The 23,957-nt window shown below is 42.4% G+C and overlaps 2 protein-coding genes across 2 annotated transcripts in view; one reads left to right on the top strand and one right to left on the bottom strand.

Annotated features, from left to right (window-relative positions):
- Positions 1–715: 715 nt before the first annotated feature.
- On the top strand, positions 716–9,962 carry JMJD4 (jumonji domain containing 4). The gene is made up of 6 exons (XM_061365858.1): positions 716–1,240; positions 1,836–2,001; positions 3,496–3,621; positions 4,320–4,587; positions 5,277–5,423; positions 7,100–9,962. The coding sequence occupies exons 1-6, from the start codon at positions 976–978 to the stop codon at positions 7,409–7,411; spliced, it is 1,284 nt and encodes a 427-aa protein (XP_061221842.1). The 5' UTR covers positions 716–975; the 3' UTR covers positions 7,412–9,962.
- Positions 9,830–23,957, bottom strand: part of ALS2CL (ALS2 C-terminal like) — a 28,795-nt gene continuing 14,667 nt past the window's right edge. Inside the window, exons 14-26 of the mRNA XM_061365898.1 lie at positions 23,644–23,755; positions 22,042–22,119; positions 20,379–20,506; positions 18,297–18,470; positions 17,628–17,721; positions 16,905–17,062; positions 15,386–15,454; positions 14,219–14,392; positions 13,286–13,328; positions 12,792–12,853; positions 12,547–12,696; positions 11,455–11,551; positions 9,830–11,173 (exon numbers count right to left, since the gene is read on the bottom strand). Of these exons, the coding sequence (XP_061221882.1) occupies positions 11,102–11,173; positions 11,455–11,551; positions 12,547–12,696; positions 12,792–12,853; positions 13,286–13,328; positions 14,219–14,392; positions 15,386–15,454; positions 16,905–17,062; positions 17,628–17,721; positions 18,297–18,470; positions 20,379–20,506; positions 22,042–22,119; positions 23,644–23,755 (1,411 nt within the window). The 3' untranslated portion in view covers positions 9,830–11,101. The remainder of the gene's footprint in view (positions 11,174–11,454; positions 11,552–12,546; positions 12,697–12,791; positions 12,854–13,285; positions 13,329–14,218; positions 14,393–15,385; positions 15,455–16,904; positions 17,063–17,627; positions 17,722–18,296; positions 18,471–20,378; positions 20,507–22,041; positions 22,120–23,643; positions 23,756–23,957) is intronic.

Raw genomic sequence — 23,957 nt, forward strand, 5'->3', positions numbered from 1 at the left:
CCGTGAGCGGTTGCGGGAGCTTGTTTGTTCCGCCGCTCGCCCCGGGGTGCTGCCCCGAGAGGGGTGGGGGTGAGTATCCGTCCCCCTGTGTCCTCTAAGCTTCTGCGGGACGCGGGCTGCGCGGGCGGACCGAGAGCCTAACTTGGGGATTGCGTGTGCGACGCTGTGTGGGGTCCGGGTCCTCTCTCTGGAGCTCCGTAAGGGGGAACCGCCTCATGGCCGCCCTATTTTACCCTCTAAGCACACGGGTCTTCTCTTCCCCTTCACCCTCAGTGTTGTCCCGCTCCTGAAGCCTATCCCTGCAGGTTATATGACCTTATTTCTCTTGGGCCTCCTCCCCCCCGCTTTGTCCTCCGTTTCCCCTGCCTTCCTGGACACCTCCCTTTTATTCACTATTATTTACCTTTTTGGTGGTTGTTTTTTAAGCCTGTAATTCGTGCCTGGTCCATAGAAAAAGGTTTTGGGGAGGGTGGGGTGTGCCAGAGTTTACACCGGACAAAAGGGTGAGCCTCAGTACTGCCACTGAGCTGCAGTGGTTTTCCAGTGTCCTAGATGTATAGGAGGTTTCCTTCCCTCGAGCCCTGAAATTAATTCATTTAGCAGGGATATCCCCCTGAAAGTAACGTTTCTGTTGTTACAGGAAGGAACCCAGACAGTGTGGTCACCTTGTCAAGAAGGTGATGAGGGAAAAGCGACATCTTCACCATCCATAGGTGCCTGTCTTGTCAAATACCCACCGGCACTAAACTTTATAAACTATGAAAGATCCTAATTAGCCAAATATGGTGGGATGCTCCTGCATGACTTCTTGGTTTACCTCCTGCCGTTTATATTTTCCTGTGAGTTTTCATGGATTTAAAGCCTCAAGCCATGTTTTACGGCAGTTGTTGTTTTGTGGTTTTTTTTGCTGTAGCATAAGAGGATAGAATCTATTCAAAGCTGTCTTGGCTAAGCCAGGAAAGATATCCAGCCTGCATGGACAGGGCAACATTTGCCTGTTCCACTGCCTTTTTTCGTGACTATAGCAGTTCATCTCAGGGTGCATTCTGCCTCCCCGGAGGACACGTTGACTTTATTGAAAAAGTAGAATCATTCACTTACTCAGACTTTTTCCGGGATTATTTGATTCCCAACCATCCGTGTATTTTCTCAGCTAAATTCACTGAAGACTGGGGCAGCAGGAGAAGTTGGGTCACTTGGGATGGAAAGCCTAACTTTGATTATCTGCTGCAGAAGTTTGGTAAGTCATGGCATTGCTAATACTTAATAAAATTTTGTATGCTAAATAACATCTTAATTTTAATCTTCACAGTAGAACAGCTAGACAAAACCTAGAAATTCTTCAGACTTTTTTCCAAGTTAATACATTCATTTTTTATACTTACTCACACTTTGTTTTGCAGATTTCAAAATCAAATTTATGCCCACAATGAAATGGTGTTGTATAATTTAACCATACTGATTTATACACCTGCTTAACATTAACCAGAGGAGCAGCCTGATACTTTTCTCAGACAAGGAGAAAATATTCTGTAGTTACAGTGAAATATCCTTTCAGGTGCTAAAATTTTTGTATATTTAGTAGTAACTAATACCCCAATCCTAATATAGTTTAAGAGAAAAATTCAGGTCACATTAAATAAACAACTTCTGGTCTGAATCATGTTTGCCTGGAATGATGGTGTTGGGAGTGAGAGCTAGCCTTTATGTATTTGTACTTACTTAGCATTACATTATAGGGCCCAGAAATTAGAGGCCTCTGCAGCTGATAAGGAAGCTCAGTTATAGCATCACTGAATCTGTCCCCACCAGGGCTGAAGTAGTTTATATTTCAGGAGAGGCTGTAGTACCTGTTGCCAACTGTGATGTCAAGGAGTACAATTCTAACCCAAAGGAGCAGCTCCCCTTCAAGGAGTATATCAAGTACTGGAAAGAGTACATTAAAAATGGCTACCGTTCATCCCGAGGGTGTCTTTATCTAAAGGACTGGCATCTGAGCAGGTAAGAGAGTGCTGTGGAAAACCCTGCATGCCACTCACAGCAGAGAGCTGGCACAGAGCCTAGTGCTCATCTTCCTATGCCTGAGAGTTCAAATGCCACCAGTGCTGTTTATTAGAGCCCTCCCACCAAAATACCTGCTTATGCTGCACTGTTCTTGGGGTATTTCACATGGCAAGGTCCTTAAACAGGCCATTGTTTCTCGAAGAAGCTGACATTCTTGGGCACTTTCATCTACAGTTTGAATGACTGTGTTATCCCTGTGGAAACATGTGGCTGGAGCATGTGGGTTTTGTTTGACTTCTACAGTGCAAACCTTACTTTTTTAAAAGAAAGGGAACATTTCTGTCTGTTTTAGAAAAACGTTCAGTGAGCATGTGTGATTTATAATCCTTCATTATCCATTTTCTTTTCTGCTAACCTTCCCAGTCATTACAAGTTCTCTTCCCAGTATTCTGCCTTACTTCTTGTCCAGCCTGCTGCTTGTGAGATGGATGCATTGTCTGTTTCTCATGTCTGTGTAGGACTTTAATGTCTTTTTACTCAACTCTTTTCTTCTTTAAACATATCCTGCTCATAATCCGACATTCTTGTGATAAGCTCTTGTTATAATTTTTGTGCCAGTGACTTACAATAGAGGAAATCTGTCAGTTTCTGCCTCCCTGTTCATCTGCTTTCCCGATTTCATGGCTTGCTACAGAAAAACTGGACATGCAGCCTGCAGTTGGAAAGGGGCAGCATATCCTGTGTGAGAAGGCCACGCATTTGTCAAAAATGCCACAGCCTGGCTTCTCTCCTAACCTTCACACCTCCAGCCTGTCAACCAGTTGGACAACCAGTCTTGCAGGCATCTCATCTATAAATACTGTGTTTATTTGAAACTGTTATAACTAGGAGTCTCCCAAATAGCAGTTTAGCCTCACAGCTTTCCTGAGAGGCAGAAAAGCACCTTTGCATGAATTTTACACATAACTCAATGTTGTCGTAGGATCATAGAATGGTTTGGGTTAGAAGAGACCTTAAAGCTCATCCAGTTCCAACCCACTGCCACAGCCCAGCGACTTGTGCCAGGGAAGAACCATCACAGGGAGAAACTTTTTCCTAATACCTCATCTAAATCTTCCCTCTGTCAGCTTAAAGCCATTCCCCCTTCTCCTATCCCTTCCTGTCCTTGTCAAAAGCCCCTCTCCAGCTTTCTTGTTGGCTCCTTTAGGCACTGGAAGCTGCACTAAGGTCTCCCCAAAGCCCTCTCTTCTCCAGGCTGATCAAGCCTAACTCTCTGAGCCTGTCTCCATAGCTGAGGTCCTCCAGCCTTGGAGCATCTTCATGGCCTCTTCTGGATTCACTGCAACAAATAATGTGAAGGAGACGGCAGCTAAGCATTAATGGCCTGTCAGAGATCTGTTTGGTCTTTGCAACTGGGTTTTGAAAACTGAGGTTAAAAGTGAAATGTTTCATTTTTCTGAGACCCATTTCCAACACATTTATCTTTTCAAGAGCTTTCCCGGAGCAAGATGTTTATACAACCCCTGTGTATTTCTCATCTGACTGGCTGAATGAATACTGGGATGCTATAGCTGTGGATGATTACCGGTTTGTCTACATGGGACCTAAAGGTTCATGGTAAGCCAGTGTGGTTTCTGTCATTCTTACATCCTTTTTTATTTTTTTTTAATTAATATTACAGGGGGTTTCACATTGTCCTTGAGGATAGCATCATGCTGCAGAGGGAGTGTGGCCTTACTGCTTAGTGCTGTACCTGAATCCATCCAGTCTTGTTTCTCAAGCACATCTCCTATGGTTCTGGATGTGAGCTGTGCTTATGCAGCCAGCTAGAGTTCTTTTGTGCTTCAAAAAGCCCTGAATTGTACCCACAAGACGAGCTAGCTTACATAAGGTTTCAGAGCAGAAACTCTCTGGGGATCATCCAGCACTTGTGATTTGCAAAGTCAGAAGAAGACGTGGAGCAGTGCTGATGAGCTGGTCACATATTTTGCAGGTGAAAAATTAAGTCTGGTGTTGGTGATAAAGTTGTCTTTAGAGTAGTCTCATCAGTTCACATCACAGAATCTTTTGCCATTGAGGTATTTGTGGGTTAGGTTCAAAACTAACTGATGGAGAAACATGGGGTATGAAAGGCTGAAATACTATGTAGATATACTTGCCTTTTAATATATAAAACAATCAAAATTAAAAGGACAGGTTTGGATCAGATTTTACATAGTAAAGGTTGATTTCTGTGTATTTGATTATCAGAGATTTTAATTCATCTATCAGCTCTTAAGCGTTGTCTTCACTTAAATGTCTGATTTGCCCCGTAGGACTCCATTCCATGCTGATGTCTTCCGTTCCTATAGCTGGTCAGCCAATATATGTGGGAGAAAAAAATGGCTGTTGTACCCTGCAGGACAGGAGGAGTACCTGAAAGACCGCCACGGCAACTTGCCTTTTGATGTGACTTCACCTGGCCTTCAGGACAGGAGTGTTTACCCTCGCTACAACCAAAGTCAACCCCCTGTTGAGATTGTGCAGGAAGCAGGGGAGATAGTCTTCATCCCCAGCGGATGGCATCATCAAGTTTACAATCTGGTAAGGTAACTGATACCATTGTTTTCATTACACAGGTTGATTATCAGCCAGCAGGATTGAATCAGTTCAAACCTCTGTTGCCACAGTATGCTGTGTTTTTAAGCCAAAAGTTTAACTGGGATGCAAAAAGCTTAGAGAGATTCACAGAGGAAAGGTCTGTTGGTCGCCACTCAAGATGGTGGCTAAAAGCAAGCCTGAGTTCATAAGCTCCTTGGGTCACTGAAGAAGCTGTCTGCACCCTCTTTTCTTACACTTGTCATCATTAGGTGCTACTACTAGTTGCTGAGAAATGCGGTACTAGATGAGATGGACCTATGGTGAGGCTGTTAATCTTGGTTTCTGACTGTAAATTGTAATTTAATAATGGAAAATGCTAACAAATTGGTCTTCATGATTACAAACCAAAATTAAAAACCTTACTCCTTTCTCCCCACTGCCTTCTCCTACATTTGTGCTCTTGAAAGTTATGCTTAGACAGAGGAAGTAAAGATGTTTACCAATTTAGAGTGAAATAAGAGTTGGTTGCTCGGAGATGTTAGAAATAGACAGTCTCTCAGGACAGTGATGCCAAAGAAGCATTTCCCTTGCTGACAAATATGGTTTTACATTTTGCAGCCTCAGTGATGATATAGCTGTTTTTTCTCATTTTCCTTCATAGAGCCTAATAACCATTTAAATTATTCCTTCAGGAGGATACCATTTCCATTAACCACAACTGGGTGAATGGCTGCAATGTGGCTATAATGTGGTGCTTCCTACAGGATGAATTAGCAGCTGTCCAGCGGGAAATCAATGAATGGAAAGACCCTATGGATGATTGGCACCTACAATGCCAGGTATAACAATGTGATGCTGGCTGCATGACTTAGGGAATCATATGCTTCAGGGATGCTTTGCACCACCTTATTAGAGCTCTTAAGACACAAAAGTCCTTAACCTCATACCTGGAATTAGTACATTTAATCAAGAAGCAGGAACTGGTGACAACTTCATTTTGCAGGAAATCACAGAACCCTAGAATGGCTTGGGTTAGACCTTAAAGCTCACCTAGTTCCAACCCTCCTGCTGCAGGCAGGGACACTTTCCACTAGAGCAGATTTCTCAAAGCCCCATCCAACCTGGCCTTGAACACTGCCAGGGATGGGGCAGCCACAGCTTCTCTGGGCAACCTGTGCCAGTGCCTCACCACCATCATAAGAAAGAACATCTACCTCAGATCTCATCTAAATTTCCTCTCTCTCGGTTTAAATCCATTCCCCCTTGCCCTGTCGTCACATGCCTTTGTCAAAAGCCCCTCTCCAGCTTTCTTGTTGGCCCTTTTAGGCACTGGAAGCTGCCCTTAGGTCTCCCTGGAGCCTTCTCTTCTCCAGGCTGAACAAGCTGAGCTCCCTCAGTCTGTCTCCATTGTGGAGGTGCTCCAGCCCTCAAAGCATCCTTGTGGCCTTCTCTGGACTTGCTCCAACTACTCCACATCCTTCTTATGCTGGGAGCCCCAGAGCTGAGCACAGGACTGCAGGGGGGTGTCTCACCAGAGTGGAGCAGAGGGGGATAATCCTTTCCCTTGATCTGCTGTTTCTGCTACTGGTGATCTAGCTCAAGACACGGTTGGCTTCTGGGCTGCAACCATACACTGCCAGTTCATTTTGAGCTTGTCAGGCAACACCCCAAAGTTCTTCTTAGGGCTGCTCCCAATGCAGTTTCTGCCCAGCCCGTTTTTGTGTTTGAAATTACCTTGACCCAGGGGCAGGGCCTTGCACTTGGTCTTGTTGAACTTAATGAGGTTTATACAAGTCAACCTCTCAAGCCTGTCCAGGTATCTCTGGGTGGCAGGAATGAAATCTTACTTTATTAAGATAGGAAAATGCTTATGCCAGTGCATATTTGATGTGTCAGGGAGGTTAGGATATTGTCTGGAAAACTACTGCTTCAAATGCTCTTCAAGCTTAGTATTAGCATCCGGATCAATCTTTTATGTAGTATTTCCATTCCCCTTTACAAAATATGAGTGCTTTTCATGTAAACAGAAGAACTGGTAAGACAGGCCCCACACAGAATAACTGGTTTGAAGACCATTCACGATGAAAGAGTGAACGTGAAATAAGAAAAATTAAGGTAAAGGTGGCAGCAAGTTTCTGTATCTGCAAAGTGATGCTTTCAGAACATCTGACTGTACTGAACAGGGTTTTCTGTCTTGTATGCTTCCAAAATCTTAAGCATGAAACAAATGTAAAGCTTATTTCTTGAGGCTGTTATTGCTGGCAGGTTGGTATCCTTCGAAAAGAGTTTCAAATAACACAGCCATTTAGCAAGAACAGTGTTGCTTTGGGGTCTAGTGGCATTTCAAGTAAGGTTAAGAATTTTAGTGCCATTGTGGAATTACAAAAAATATGATTAAACATAGTTACTTATGATTCGAACTCATTGCTAGCTTGATAAAATGTTTTAATTATTCTTACTATAAAGAGTTGTTTTCATTTCAGTGCTGGGTTGTTTTGTTTTGTTTTGAACCTAGTTGATCATGAAGTCTTGCACGGGTATAGACTACAAGGAGTTCTATAACTTCCTCAAAGTTATTGCAGAGAACAGAATTTCTGTCTTGGAAAATGGCCTCGATGATGAAGCTTCAGCAAAAAACACACCGAAAGCTGCCATTTCCACCTTGGGCATGCTCCATGCAGTGTTTGATTTAAAGAGGACTGTGAAGGTGTTAACATCATTGAGTGCTAATGAAGATTTCAAGAAACTAGACCTGACGTCACTTTCTCCACCTCCGGAGGCATTGCTCCACCACTTGAAAGCAGCAATAGATACAGCACTACTCTAACTTCCTATTTATTCCATTCTTCGTAAAATGAACCTTTTGCAAAATGTTTGTAGAAGACTGACTTCTCCCTGTTTAATAGCTCTTGCAGTTGAAGTATAGAGAGCCTTAATATAGAGTGAGGAGAGAGTACATTCATAAGACAACTGAATGCTTTTTAAGTTGACTCCACTTGCATATCTAGAGTAATTGGGCAGGAAAAAAAAAATTCTCAGATAAAGGATAAATCCAAATCATGTTAATATTATATTTTGAACCCTGCTGGTGAATATGCTTGCAGGGAAGAGGGAACAGAAATTCTCTGTGGATCAAGCTTTAGGTCTGTCAGGACTAAACACTGATGTTGCAGTGGTCTTACACTGAGTGAGGTTGCAGTGGTCTGCACCATACTCCTACTACTGAGAGCACTGCGTACAGACGGCAGACCTACATTGCGGATTCCAACAGTTAAGCTCTGGTTTGGTCACAGCTAAATTACTGTAAGACCTGTCCTGTTTCCAGGTACAGCTCCACTTTTCTTTTTTTATGGGTTTGGGGTTTTTTTTAGGAGACCCCAGTTAGTTAGATTCCATTGAAGCCTGAAATGGCTCAACAGTTGTACCTTGGCTGTGGAAGAGCTGACTGTACCCAGTGGCCTGTGAAATGGTATCTCTCTAAAGCTGAAAGTCTCAGGCAGGATCAGCCTTCATACTGCTCCAATGGCCTGCAGGTTTAAATTTAACATAATAATCGGGAAGCTCAAGTCCTCGTTGCAGATGAGTGCAGGCAACAAATCTGCCAGTGATAATTTAAGCATTCACTCCACCCAAGCTCTAAAGAAGGAACTTAAATGTACTCTCACATTTCTACATGCTATTTCAAGGCACAATATTTTATCAAGCAGAGATTTGATTAATCGGGGAAGTAGCAAGTAGCCTCGTGTTATCTCCTAAAAAAGCCATGTTGTTACCACACCAAATAACACTACTGCATGGTTACTTAGCACAATTTGCAACCCTTGGGCTCAAGGAGTATCTCTAGTGAAGCATCCCTCTTGCTTTTACTGGCTGGTAAGAAAGCCTAGAAGCACAAATGGCTGCACACTGTTACCTTAGTTGCCCCTTTAGGGCTCACTTGAATTACTGCTCAAGAACTTCCTCAATTTTCAACCATATGACTATTAAGAGCAATTAATTGTATGTTTAGTGCAATAGTAGAAATCTTTAGTAGGTTGAAAAATCACAGTTTTCTAGATAATGCTGTAGAATTTGTACGTGCATGCATTTTGCATGTCCTGTTTTCTAGTAGAAGTTTTGCATTTTGAATAAGGAAGTGGTACCTGAAAATAAAACCAATACCCAGAGCATGGATAAATGCAATATGGAAAAAACAAACTTTTTTTCCTTTTTTTAAACAGCTGTGACTACATCTCAGTGATTCAACCTTCTGGCAGGGTGTTTCTTTAGACTGGAAAACTGCCAGTATTAAGCAGCTCTGAAATTAAAAGTTCACAGCTGTTACTTATGTCTGTTTACATTCTCAAGGACAGGCAGCTGCAGCTGTCTGCCTTAGATGAGTCAGGTGAGAGCTCATAGAGATGAGGAACAATGGTTTAAAGCTGATAATCAGTGTAATGGTTGGAAAGCATGGTTTTGGTCTTGTATCCCCCCATCTCACTGCATGCTGTGCAAGTGGTATAGGCACCAACCCCTTTAAACACAGCAATTTTATCAAGGGCTTGCTTAGATCAACAGTACTTTTCATTTCACATCCTGCGAACTGCTTGGATTTGCTGTGTGAAACCAGCAAAATACAAATGAAGGTTTTACACCAAGAACCTAGTATCTCAAATTCCCTGGGGTCTGTTTAGACATTGTACTATCCGGCTGACTACAGCCTCATTTGGATGGATGGCATGAGTTTGCTGTAATGCAAAAATCCAGGCAGCAGTTCTCAGGGAAGTGGCATCATTTCTGCAGTTAATTCCTCTTCCCCGTAGAAAGTAGTCAAGGAAGGAAGAAAATAGGGTGAATAAAGAGGCATTCAAGTAAAGGAAGGTGGGTCTCAATGACTTACTCTCTCTTTACTTGAGCTGTCCCTACACCATAGCATCTTCAGCTCCAAAGAGGTGTAAGAGCCCTCCTTCATAAGGCCTGCTAAAACTTAGTGCAAGACAATGGTGGAAAAAAATGGTGATTTAATTGCAGGAAATTATGTTAAAAGTTTAAGCCATGTCCTCACTGATTCGGTAGGGAACAAATTATGCATTCAGTCTGCTAGAATTACATTAGGAAACTAATTTGTAGTTCAAATTCTCCATTCCCATGAATGATCAAAGCAGTGAGGGGGCCATGTATTTTCTAAAGATAAAGAGAGGAAAGCAAATTCTCAAATGCCTGAGAACAGCAACAAGATCAAAATAAGAAATATGTGAGCCTGGAGTCTTAAAAATTAAACAGTTTTATTTAAATACAAAGTTACTGTGAAACATACATTAGGATATTATCATACCAATATATTAACTATTGTAATCTATGTACTATTTATTAAAGCATAATACTTGTGATAAACAGGAGGAAGCTGCCTGTGAAGTTTTGTTATGTTTTCCTTAAGTCACAAAAGTGGGCTTTAAAGTCGAACTTTAAAAAAACTAAAAAAAAGGGCAGGTTAAAATCTAGTTCAAAGGAGCTTTTCCTCTAAGTCGGCAACTGCAATACTACTATTTTTATCTGAGAGTAGCAGGATACCAAATGTCTGTTTGCCTTTCATAAAAGCAGCATAAAACCCAGCCCAATTCTAATCTGATTTGTACTCCACTGGCATCAGTGGGTGGTCTGTCAGCAAAAGCTGTGAACTTTAGAAAACCAGTGGTTTGCAGCAATGTCAGTGCAAAAAGCCAGGTGGTTTTTGTTTTCTGTCACCAGGATTTGAGATTTCTTACCCCAGAACAACGCATGTTCTTTCTCTTCGGCGCACACAAACCCCTGCAGAATTACAAAGCAGCACTAATATGTTCAAGGTGCAAGTGTGATATCCCTGAGATTTAACAGGAGTTTGCAGAGTGTAAATATACACTTGTAAGTATCATAAAACGAGGAAGTTAGTCAATAGCAGCTTTACAATGCAATGAAGAGGTACTGAATTTGTCATAGGTAGGAAGAGGAACTGGAAAAAACCTTCCTCTTAAGGATGCAGGAAAAGCCACCTTACTCTAGAAGCAGGTTGTTTAGGAGGATGGAGATGGCCTGTCCTGTCCATGCTGCATTTCTGCCAACCAGAAACAGTCACACCAGAATACTTGCCTATGGTTTAATTTGACTTTTCTATAAATAACCTCTCATGTCAGTTCACCAGTGCAAAACAAACACAGTATCTAAAAGAACATTTAAATGAGGTTTCAAGGCAGGTTGCTATTTGCAGGAAAGGGAAATAAAACTACAGAGAAAAAGAAACCTTGGCCACTTTCTGCAAAGACGTTCCCAAACACAAGCTGAAGTTGCATCTTGAAGGCTTTTAGTCCACAGCATCGGTATGTCTGTGCTTTACAATCACAGCTAGTCTAAGAGAAAACCCAGCAAGAAACCCTCATCTGATACATAACCATTCTTCCCTTTTAAAAAGCAACCAGAACAGCAGGGACATAATTGCTTCTTCATCCAACTGTGTTTGATCAAAAAGTGCAGCAGAGAGGAGGCTCCCTTTGGGTCCTTGGACTCAGGAGCTGTGAGTCATGTGGCAGTTCTCTCTCTGGTGGAGCCTCATCCTCTGAATGTGTTCATAGCAAGACTGGGAAAGAAAGAGAGGAATCCTTTAAGAAGTTTCAGAACTTTGGCCTAAATTCTGGTCTCCTGCACACAAAGCAAAGCTACACTGCCCCCAAAAGCAGGATTAAATCTGCACATTACAAATGAATGATAGGCATATTCTCTAGACTAGAAGTAAAATAACCTCCTGTGCTAGGCATATAAGCAGCTTCCTAAAATTAAGGATATAGCACATCTGTATTGCTACTATTCAACACAGGTTAATGCAGTTTGCAACGTTCACTGCTGAAAACATTTCCTTACCTCCAGGGCAGTTAACAGGAAGTCATACAGTCCTCCTTGATTGGTAGGGTCCATCAAGTCCCTAATCAGATGGATTTCAGCTCCCAGATGCTGTATTCTAGGAAAAATAAAAGTCACAACTAGAACAAATCTCTGGGCATCTGGTGTTTGTGGTCATGTACTTCCAAATCAGATTATGGAGAGAAGAAAGCACAGGTCTGTAAGTCCACTTCTGATTCCTTGTGTATCACCTTGACCTTCTGGAGGCTGAGTCCTTGAGGTATCTGACGTGACTGGATCTCAGCAGAGATAATTGTAAGAGAATTTAAACTTTTTCATTTTTTACAGTCTCTTATTCCCCTCCTGTCTCACCTGCAGTTGAGAAAGCTGGCTAGCAAACAAAACTGTATCATCCAACATGACAGCAGCAGGGGGAGCTTCTGGATTTCATGGCTCCAAGTTCAAGTATTTCACCGTTTTTTGAAGACCAAACATATCCAGGAAGCCAGTGAGGGATTTTCACTCAAATTTACCAGGAAATAAATATATACAGTTTCATTCTACTGGATGTAAGTGGGTCCCTGCAGTTACACTGAAAGCAGCACAGAGCTTCTGTAAATGTGACACATTTCTGCCAAAGTCATTCCTACACAGGGAAAGTCTAATAACTACATGGTCAGTGTTCAGGACCTTCCTAGTCTTCAAAATGGATCACAGTGCCCCATTGAGAATGGAAAACAGAAGATGCATGATATACAGATGATGCCTGGAAAGCATTAACAATTGGCCTTCAAAGGCTTCATGTTTCTATTTTCTACTGTAATCTGACATGCATGCAAGACTGCATTTCCCATGACAACCCTGAATTATCCTCTTGGGTAAGAGATGTACACTCAGGAAGTCCCTAGCCACTTCACATATCATGGCCAACACCATCACACCACACCTGGCACAGTAGCACACAGAAACCCCAGTACAGCTCAGGAAAAAACATGTACAAAACAGAAACCCTAGCTTTTAATGTAAATTATTTTGCTTGGAAACATGGCTGTTCTTTCTCCAATTGAGGTATCACACAACAGCAGGACTGGGAAATGAAAAGCTTACACTTACTTTGCTCGGGATACAACATACATCAGTAGAGGCAACAGGTCATCCATGGGAAGCTTGTAGTCCTTCTCCACCACCCGGGACACTGTGCTCTCAATCTCCTCATATGTCTTCTGGAGGATCACCAGCTTTTCCCGGGGATCCACTGTGGTGCTGTCGGTAGGATTACAGCCATGTCAAATGTATGGCATTTCTCAGAAAATAGAAAATCCCTGGTTATCTGTCAGAGGTTATGGACAGTGACTTACATGAGCTTCTGCAAACATTCTGTGGCAGACAGGAAACACTTGTCTTTTATAAGGGACCTCCTCTGAAAGGGAGACAAAGAGTTGTGCCTCTGTAACAGCATCTCTTAGAGAAGCCACCACATGGCTCCTCATCACTGGACCCAAAGTAAACACATTTGCTGCCCATAAAAGAGGGCAAAATAAAGCTGTTGTAGTAAATGCCACTGTGAACACACTGAGATGTCTGAAGTGCCACTCTGAACACAGATGTCTTTGAAACATCACCAAGTAGAGCATTACAAAGCAATCTTATTCGGAGCTCACATTCCCATCCATGGAAAATCATACACAGTAGCTACAAATCATAACTAATCAACACACATCACATAGCTCTGATCTCTGAGTACAATTTCTGCCCTGCGATTACTTAGGTGAAGCTCCATTATTAGTCAGCACCAACATGTAGCCTGATGCCAGCTCACACACCAAGGCTAGCTGTTAGCATTATTTCCTACCTGGTTGTTTGTCAGGGTGAGATCTTTCAGAGGCCAGAGGTGTCTGAAAGGAGATAACAGAGAAAAGATTTAGAAGGCCAATCTCCATATGTTCACCCTTAGTCAATTCTGACTGCTTTTATCTCCTTATTCAAGGTGATGCTACTAAATGCATGCTAAGCGCATGCTACTGATGCACTATTGTAGGTGCATGAGACTGTTTGCTTGTCTCTTTACTCCGCTACAGGAATAATTAATAACTTGGACTCTTTAACCTGAGTACAGTGTTCATTTTACTCACAGGTGCTCCTGTAATAATCAGTTGAGAGTTTTGGCGCTTTTAGGGTCAATTCCTCTCACTGAGTCTAGACTGAATTAAACTGCCAAATTGAGACTCCAGGTCTCCTGTTACCCTGCCAAAGTCCTTGAGCTGCAGATGATGCTGTGTTAGAAAAGCTCATGTGCATCTTGGGTCTGTGGTATCATTGATCCTCAGGTATCACTTCCGAAGAGGGATCTAGCTGCAAGAATGGATCTGGCTCCACAGCCTTTTCCCTGTCTTGAGACTCTGTCCGTACTCTGTTACGGCAGATGCCATCAGATGGACTACAGCCCTTTCTAAGGCACATTTATAAACTCAGTTTGATTGGTCCTGAGCTGAAGGAGGCCATTTGTTTGGTAAGCTAGAAGATACAATTTTTGTTACACAAAATTAACATTAGTATAGCTAGCAGCAGCTTTCCACTAGTCAATGCTGTCCTTCCAGACAGTACTGCGGGCATTCCAGACAGGACTTCCTCTGGCAGCCCAGGAAAAACTTCCATGCTACAGCCAGTGATGGACCCAGGAAAAGGTTGTATGTCCTTTCCTCCTATCAAATCAGAGGTTTCCCTGGCTGCTACTTTCCCAGCTGGTATCATGGGGTTACATTCTGGTATGAAGAATTTCACTTACTTCTGCACATCCAGAAACTCTAGCAGCTTAATGTCAGGAAACAGACTTAGATCCATAATCCCTTGGCAGTAGAGGTCATCTTCTCTTTCATGATAGAGCATGTAGAGCATGAAAAGCTCAGGATAGAAGCAAGGCAAGATCAGCGGCAGGACCATGCTGCATGCCTTCTCATCACTGTGGCAGAGAAAAGCAGAGTCCTACAGTGAGACCTATAACCTTGGTATTACCAAAAGCCCCATGGCACACAATGGAAGAGACAGCTTCTGAGCCTGCAAGGTATTCCTCTTGTTCTCCCACCCTTCTTCCACCTTTTGTTCAATGTCACAGTTGGACAGTAATGACCTATACAACACCCTCATGCATGTGCCCACAAGCTGGAGATGCAAGTGTATTTTATGCTGTAGGACAGGATGGGTAACGATTTCTCCACTGTTTCTTTAATCACAAAGAAACCTGGAGCACTAGAGACCTATGTCAAGCTGTTCTTTCTGAGCTGTTTTAGTAGAGGACCTATTATTTCTTAAGGAATAAAACTGAAATAAATTCAGATAAAGCCTTTTTCTAGCTCCTTACCATTCCACTAATCTCCTGACTTCATTCAGCCCACATGGGGATGGCTCCAGATTACAGCAAAGAGAAATCCAAACAAAATGGGGACAGCTGGACAGAGATACTTCTCACCCACAAAAAACATAAACCTGGGGCTCCCACAATTATTCCTACCTTATTATTCTAGGAATATCATGTCTTCTACTTCCTTTTCCACATTTCCCATGCTGTACTTCCTATTTCCAGGCCTGCCTTTCTCTCAGTGCTGATATGGAAGTCACCATCCCTGAACAAATTCCTGTGGCTAATGCAAAGCACGTGGTAGCGCTGGGACTGCTCTCTCACACACAACCATGCTGCTGCACAGTAGCTGGTGTGGGTAATCTTGCCAGGCTGTGTACCACACACACCTTCAACTCTCCACTATTCTGCTGCAGAACATGAATAAATTGTGCTTATGCTTCAAGTATAACTACTGAAAGCTTTGCACTCAGAGAAGTGTGGACACCAAACCTGACCCAAATGGACAAATATAATCAGTTCAACACTTACTGTATTTTAGAAGACACCCCATATAACCAAGCATCTTAAAATCAAACAACCAGTAGCAATACATACCTTATATCCTCTTCCACAGGCTTTGCAGGCAGTTGGCCTTTCTGTTCCAGTGCCAGGTGGAGCAAACCCCTATAAGAGCAGCAGAACTGAGGTTTTGTAAACTGAAGTTTAGTTCCCTCCCTCATTTTTTTAAGTGTAATTTGCTATTCACAAGTGAGGGGCTCAGCTGTCCCAACATCAGGTGAGCTGTTAGTAAAGTTCTCTGTAATCCTTGCAGTGTTGTTTCGTTATTTGAGGGCTTTCTTTGTCACCAGCAGAAGCTTCCAGGAATGACTAAGCGTTTAAAAATCTCCGTGGCTTCTGAAAAGTAGGATAGTCATTCTGAAGATCCTGTGTTTTAAGCACCATCTCTTTGTATTCCTACTTAAGGGTAGGACATGAGGTTTCAGGACCTGCCATACCAACCAATTCTTTAGTCCATCTATGAACACTGGAGGATGTTCATACTCTGAAAAAGTGGCTTGGGTTTGTCTTGATATTTCCAAGCCAAAACTTCATCATCTTAAAATGAGGATTAGGGAAAGGTTTTCTTTCTTGGTGTAGCAGTATTAGCCTAGGAAACAGCCAAGGGCACAGCAGAGCAAGGTAGGTCTCCCTCCCAGCCCTGCATGTGAAAGGTCTTCAGACATGAAGCAAGCTTTCCAAGGTCTGCACTGAGCTCAGAAGCACCTTCACATGAACCAGTACTCAGGCTGTCAGACCTGATGAACGTAGTTCAGATGAACTGAATCAAATCTGACTTGTTCCCATCAGCTGTGCTCCAGGACAGACAACCCCTCATGCCTGAGGAAGCTGGCAGTCCTTCTCAAGCACACAAGCCTACATTGATAATGACAGAGCTTTTATCCAACCTCTTATTTTTAAGGCAATACCACCCTGAGTGCAGCTAGAGGCAGCGTTCCTCACCTCTGCCTACTGTGGCATTTCTTTTATCTTCTCCCAAATGATGCTCAAACAGCAACAGAACCCAATCAAGCATTTGATCCAGTCTTTAGTTAATAAAAAGCATAACCACACAACTGAGCAACCCTATTTTAGAGTCACTACCCACACCAGCCAAGCCTCAACAATGTGCTTACACTGCATGTTCTTAACTCCCATTGAGTTGAGGCATGTTTAGCTTATGCTATTTTGTATTCAAACAGATACATTGAACACCACTGTTGTGTGCTCTGATATATTTTGGTGCCCTCATTACTTAGTGTGGTTTCTTGCTCATATTTGTGCTTATCTAAATTAAGCCTTCTTATGAGCAACAGCTCATTGAGCTGCTATAACTCAGTGAGATTTAGTATCATTAAAGCCCTGGGTCATGTACTGAGCAATGGGGATAATAAAGGTTTTCTAGGTCCATATGACCTCAGCTATTGCAAATAACTCTTTATATAGCACCATTATGAAGCAACTTTCCCAAGAAATATGCTGCAAAATAAAGCAACCCTGTCTCCTGAAAAAGTTACCCCAGTGCAAAGCCCTCTATGCTCATACCCATTGGAAGGACTCAACGTGCTTGACTTACTGGTAAAACTCCCATATTTTCTTTGCGTAGTACTTGATTTCCTCTTGTGCCATAGTCAGCAAGTGTTTGTTGGCCCCAATCCCAGAATATGTTGCCTGAAAAGCTATCGTCAAGGCCTTCACCAGCTTTCCCAGTGGGTGCAGGGAAGACTTCAATGCCTGCATGATAGAGGAAAATCAAATTTTGCAAGTCAGCCCTTGCCATTAGTAGAGGCTAACATGGAAAGGCCACTCAATCTTCTCTTGTCAGGGAAGAAGAACAAGCCTAGAAGTAATCAACTATAACTTCAGTCTATTTTTGTTGGCACAAGCTCATTCTCTTCCCATTATCTGGCAGAAATACACTTAGTAGAATTGCTGTTCTGATGAAATAAGAGAGAGCAAAGGGTGCTTCAGGGAAAGGCTAGTTGAGTGAAAAACAATCACTGAGAGTTCATGGAGGTTTATTTATCATTTCAAGCTCCTGGTTATTCCCTGACACAGTTTGAGAACCAAGACTGAAGCTTAATTATCAATTCCTGGCCTGCATAACTGTACACAAAATGAGTGTGCAAAAAGCATGAAGAACAACCCTCCTCTTCACAAATATTCACACTTAATTTAGAGAAGAATCTTGAAATCACTGGCAAAGTTATATGTGCTAACAGAAGGCAACAAAAAATTGCTACTACCCATGTCCATGGTCTAGTGAACAGATATGGATCACTATGGCTTAAAACTTTACCTTCTCTAAATAACTCGGTAGTGACTCCAGCCTCTGGTGCTGGACAAGCTCTTCAAAAATATCTTCTGTCTTCCAGGATACGTCCTCAGTCCCCCTGAAAAGATGAGAGTTGAGGAAGGAAAAAACACACAATGAAGCACTGGGATAAATCCAAATTGGTATTGTGGGTGGATTCCAAGGGAGCAATACGACTATTAGAAATTATTTTTTCTCTGTTCTTTTCAGTGGAATTGCTCGACTGGATTAAGATACCTGTGATTCTCTAAATTCAATTTCATCTCACCTTACAACCAGCCTGAGTTGCATCCTGCACATGCTTGTCAGATCTATTTTAGGTATTTTGTTAAGGAGAGATGGGTTTACTCTGGATCAGCTTATGATGTCAGCTAGGTTTCCCTCAAATACAAGAGGAGCCAGTGATGACTGAGTCACATGCAGATGCATGCATTTAATCAAATTAATCCCATCCAAATTTTCATGTATAAGAATGAATCTCAATATCACAACCTTAAATTCAGGCATAAAATTCATCCTCCTGTCTCATAGGCAGGAACAAATGGATAGCGCTTGGGTTCATAACTTTAACACATGGCAGACCCTAATATAAACCACCATCCTGTCTATACAAATAGGCTCTTCTGTTGCAATAAAGGCATGCAATACTCATACCTTTGGCAAAAGAGGTACTCCTGAGACTTCCGCAGCTCCTTGCTTGTTTGTATGTGGAACCCCATGAAAGACTCCTCTGTTTCTTCTTTGCAGCCAGAGTGGATGAACTCCAGGAACTGGTCATAGATTCCCTTCCACCTCTTCTCCACAGGGAATTCCTTGAGGCCCAGCTGACTGAAAAACACAATGTGGCATTAGGCTTTTCTGCCTTGCTCCTCAATTATTTCAGACTTCACCTTCAAATAAGGAAGGTTCTCCAGAATCCAGTTTTAACACAATAATTATTGAAGCTGTGAAGATGGCAGTGCCTAACTGAAGAAAAAAAAAGATTAAACAAAAAAGCAACTCAAGTCTATTGTCCTAACAACAAGGTACTTTGGGTGAATCAAAAATCCTGGTGGAATGTGGAACATCAGTAATCTGAGTCTTTGCAGGTGAATTGAAGTGAATTGATCACAGGCTTTCTGCTCCACTTATGGATCATTCTAAATATAGACTATAGTCTCAGCTGAAAGCCTGAAGACATCATGTAACATCAATAAGACAGCTGAGCAACCACAACCAGTAGCTGTTGCTGCCTGAAAAGCACAGGAAACAGGAGATGAAACTGAACTGGGTTTTATGAGAAGAATTAACCTCAGAGGATAGCACCTGTCTTTCCCACTGGAACTCCCTCATTTTGGTTAAACTGACTAAACCCAAGTGCTACAGCCTGGCAACCAGAGCATCCCTTTGCAGGGTTCAGTCCTGAGGATAAGAGTCTATATCAGAAGATGTGGCCAGATAACTTCAGATCAGTTACTCCTGCCCTGCATTTGCACTGGTGCCTGCCAGAGCAGAATCAGTGCCTTGTGAAGCTCTGATCCTGGCACCACAGCCTTCCTCTACATAGAGCACTACCCAATTCAAGCTCTTCAGAGCTTCATGTGCTGTGCTTCACATCTTTTTTTCTTTTCTTTTTTTATTTTTCCCACCTCTACAATATCAGGTGGTAATAATATCCATGTAGTTGCACAGAAGGACAGGAAAGGAGTGAGTGATGCATTTTAGCAGCCCAGCTTTTTCTGTATAGCTTCAGACCCATTTGTCTGTATACGCAGCATCACAGAATCACAGAATAGTTAGGGTTGGAAAGGACCTTAAGATCATCTAGTTCCTACCCCCCTGCCATGGGCAGGGACACCTCACACTAAACCATATCACCTGAGGCTCTGTCCAACCTGGACTTGAACACTGCCAGGGATGGAGCATTCACAGCTTCCTTGGGCAACCCAACCTGGGCAAATGTGTGCATGCACACACATGTACCAATCACTGAAAATGTTAAGCCTCCAAAACTCTATCCAGTCTGAGGATGGGAGTATCCCTGGGTGGATGGTGGCAGGATGGGAGTGTTTGTTTTCTCCTCCCCATGTGGCATTAGCATTAAATAACAAACTGTGCTCTCTCCTTCTTTTGCTGCATATAAACGAGTTTTTAGATCATCATCATAGAATCATAGAAAGGCTTCCGTTCAAAGGGAATGCATCCAGTGCAAACCCCCCTGCCAAGGGCAGGGACACCTTCCACTAGACCAGGTTGCTCTGAGCCCTGTCCAACCTGGCCTTGAACACTGCCAGGGATGGGGCAGCCACAGCTTCTCCGGGCAACCTGTGCCAGGGCCTCACCACCCTCACATGGAAGAGCTTCTTTCTAATACCTAATCCAAATCTCCCCTCTGTCAGTTTGAAGTAATTCTTCCTTGTCCTGTCGCTACAGGCCCTACTAAAATGTCTATCCCCATTAAACCATAACACCATCTTTCTCATATGACCCTTTTAGATACTCAAAGTCTGCTTTATGGTCTCCCTGAAACCTTCTTGTCTCCAGGCTGAACAGGCAGAGCTCTCTCAGCCTGTCTCCATAGCAGAGGTGCTCCAGCACTCAGAGCATCTTCATGGCCTTCCTCTGGACTTGCTACAGCAGATCCATGTCCTTTTTTCAGCCAAGATTGCCTTTATCTCTGTAGGGACTGATCCAGTACTTTTCTAGGTAGAGTCAAAACATAAGCCATGACCCAAGAAATAAGCTGTTGTTGCTCACGCTTTGGTTATCCGGTGATCCAGCTGCTCATTTGACGTGTTCAGGATGCCGTGCGTCTGAAGGCCTTGGCCCGATTTGTTAGTAAAGGTTCCCTCCAAAATGAAGCCATTGGCAAATGACAGCTTTCCCTGCAATGGAGAAAAAGGGTTATCCTGCCAACATCTCATTAGGGAGAGGAAACAAGCTGAACTGAGATTGCAGATTCTCTTTTCTACAGAGCCAGCTCCCGAAATGATGACTCAGAACAACTTCCAGGACAGAGGTGCAGAATTTAACATCCAAAGCAATAGTGTCATTAAGATGGCTGTCACTGGAGAAAACAGGTCCTCACTATTGAATGACACACTTAGGATTCTGAAGGGGAAAGACCACCACAGTCACAGAGTAAAATACTTGGGTTATGGTTTACAAACAGCCAATATCTTCTTTGAATTATAAATCCTTCTGGCTTAAATTTGACAATAGCAATTTCTAACTTAGAGTGAACACATGAAATTTTTATTTCTCCCCTGTTTTTCCTCTGCTTCTTAAAGTCACAAGCATGTTTGGCCTCACAGGTAGGGGCTTTGTATGATATTCACCATAAACACTTTGAAAGTGTTTGCTGCTATAAGACAAACCTGAAATTCCCTGAGGCAAATACAGAAGACATGCAGTAGCTTGACTCAAAGTTAGAGGTTTAGAGGTTAATTATATCAAATCCAAATCCAAACAATATTGTAACTAGTCTGGCTTTGAACTCAAGCCTAAAATCCTCATTGCTAATAGCAGGAGGCACTCCATCTTTAGATAAAGAACAGATTTTTCTAGACTAACCACTAAAACTAAACATTCATCTCGGAGGAAGTATCTAAGCAATATAATCAGTCTCCACAAAATCCACCCCAAGTCTTCTGGCTGAAGAAGATGATGACAGCTTTTCCTCCCATGACAAGTCAGTAAATGACAGGGCTCATTTGCAGTCATTACTAAGTGTCTGTTTTGACATCCACTCAGTTCTGATATAACCACATGCTTCCTGTCAGATTCATCACTGATTTCTGTAACAAGCTGGAGGGCTGGTTTTCCCTGGAGCAGGGCACTTTATGAACACTTTGACCAGATATTTCTGTTAAAGATCAACCACAAAACATTGAACATGTCAATGCAGTGTCCAGATTGCAAAATTAAGCTTCCAAGGTCCCTCAGCTGTGTTAACATCTCAGTTACGTCATTCTAGTGCTGGTACTGCAACTCCATTTGGCTTATGCAACATTTCCTGTGTTCCCAACCACTACAAAGGCTAAAATATTTGTTCTAAGAACACAAAAGCATCACAACTACAGCTGCAAAGCACAGCCAAAAATACCCCACCAAAAAAAACACCCCCCCAAAAAAACAAAACAAAACAGCAAAACGACCAAAACCCTCAATGTAAACAAAACGGTAAAAAGCAAAACAATGCGCAAAGCCTGCAGCTACTGGAAGTCTCTCAGCTGCAGCCTTCCTTCTGTGAATGAGACTAATAATAGAGGGGGAAAGAAAAAAAAAAAAAAGAGGGAATATTCTTTTTTTCCCCCTGGGGGGAAGTGGAGTGGGACAGTGTGAACTTTGAAGATTAATCCCTCAGCCCTCTGGAAAGCATGATACTGTATAGAAAGGCTGAGATGAAGCAAATGCTCACCTTTCCAACAAATGTTAGATCTTCCGTGAAGTTCCCTTCGTAGACGTAGTCATCCTCCAAGAGCAGAATCCCAGAACCCTTCATTTCAAAGCAGAAGTAGTGAATTCATGACACTGATTTCCTATCTGCTTACATTCAGCTCGGAAGAGCCACTGGCTTGGACTGTTTATGGGCTGTAGATTCTGAGAACCTTTTTGGAAGCCCAACATACATCACAGTGTTAAAGTCAAAATCATGGGAGGTGCTCTAGATATAACCTATTAGGAATCACTGCACAGAGAAGTTCCAGAATAGTCAGGAGATTTTAAACAACAGTACTATTGCATTCATTTCTGTAGAAGAAGGAACAAAAGGCAGGCTCCTGTACTAAGAATGGTCATCAGGAATTGTCATATGGGTCAAACTCATGGTCCTTCTGATCTTATGACTCTTAGGTGGTTGTAGCCATTTGTGTCATTCTTTGCAAAATGATTTAGAGAAAAGAGGAAGGCAGCTGCTATGTAGAATTAGCTTTGTCCCCTGCTGTGCAGTCAACACAACTTTAATGAGCTCCTTCTAAGCATTCGTTAAATGACTTGTTCTATTACCTCCCAAACTCCCATGACTGCCTACAGTAGCACACGTTTCAGAGAAGGAGCACCAAGATGCAGAATAGACACAGGACAATTTTTATGAGTGGGGAAAGATTCTTCTTGTTGGGCCTTAGTCCACAGTCTGAGCCCGAAGGTTTACATGTACCAATACCAGCCAGAAAATGTGGCCACTTTTAGAGCTGTAACACATTTTCCGTTGGAATGATTTTCTTGATGGAAAGCACCCTTTCTGGCAAAAATAAAAGGTTTCCAAGGGAAGTTTTTTGGCCATACCAATTTTCCACTAGGAAAATTGAAGTGATTGCTCCCCACCCGGAAGCCTTGTGAAGTTAAAGGAGCCTTTGGCAGCTGGCAAACCAAAAGACAGCTTTATTTTGGTTCCCCACAGATGGAGGTTTTATGGAAAGTCCTTCCGACAAAGTTTCCATGCTAAACAGTTTGTCCTAATTTGGTGAGTGGGGAAGGGGTTGTTTGTTTTTTTAAGCGTGTATTTTTCATTAGAAGAAATGTTTTTACTTCCAAGCCAATTCTAGTGATGCTAATCCCTTCTGCTTCCCCTACCAACATCTAAACTTTCAACGAACTGGGCAGCCAACTTGCTATAGGTAAGCTTACACTGGAAAGGTAAAGACTTAATGATCTCCAAGACAGACGTATTATCATATATAACTGTGCAGCAGTTCACATAGTTCTGGTATGTAATTCTGACCTGATGGTCAGTTTAAAAGCCAGACCTATAAGGGGTCTTAGGTTGAGCAAGGAGAAGCAAAAGTCCCACATCTAGCTCCTACCTGCACCTCAGGAAAGTGATAAGAAACAAGACTTAATCTGGGTCTTGTTCTTCAAAAACATTTTCATGGTAAAACATCACTGCTTACATTTTCTTGCTTTGCATTTTCCTGCTTTGCATTTTCCCTCAAATATTAATTATGATGTGAAACCTTTATCTTTCCCTTGATGGGGAATTCCACATTCTAATTTAGAGAGTCTAATGAAAGTATATACTCACCACCATTTTATCAGCATGAAATGTCCTCTGATAGCAGACACCTGACTGGGTTACTACAATGCCTTGACCATGTTTGTGATCATCAAGCCATGTTCCTATGTATCTCTCTCCTCTGGAATGCAATGGAAAACAAAATATATTTTTCCCCTGTTTTCTTAGATCTTAAGTCAATTTGATGTTTAACTTACTGGTGCTAGTTTTGCCTGATATAATGCTCCATGCAGCACAAGTGCCAGATGTACTACACAAACTGAGTTCATACAATTCCCAGGAGCTGAAGCCTTATAGCGAAGCTTGAACACATCGCCCCTTCA

Source organism: Neopsephotus bourkii, unplaced genomic scaffold (genome assembly GCF_033783945.1).
Source record: "Neopsephotus bourkii isolate Nb327-2 ecotype Australia unplaced genomic scaffold, CSIRO-AGI_Nbou_v1 NB_122, whole genome shotgun sequence".
Classification (NCBI taxonomy): Eukaryota; Metazoa; Chordata; class Aves; order Psittaciformes; family Psittacidae; genus Neopsephotus; species Neopsephotus bourkii.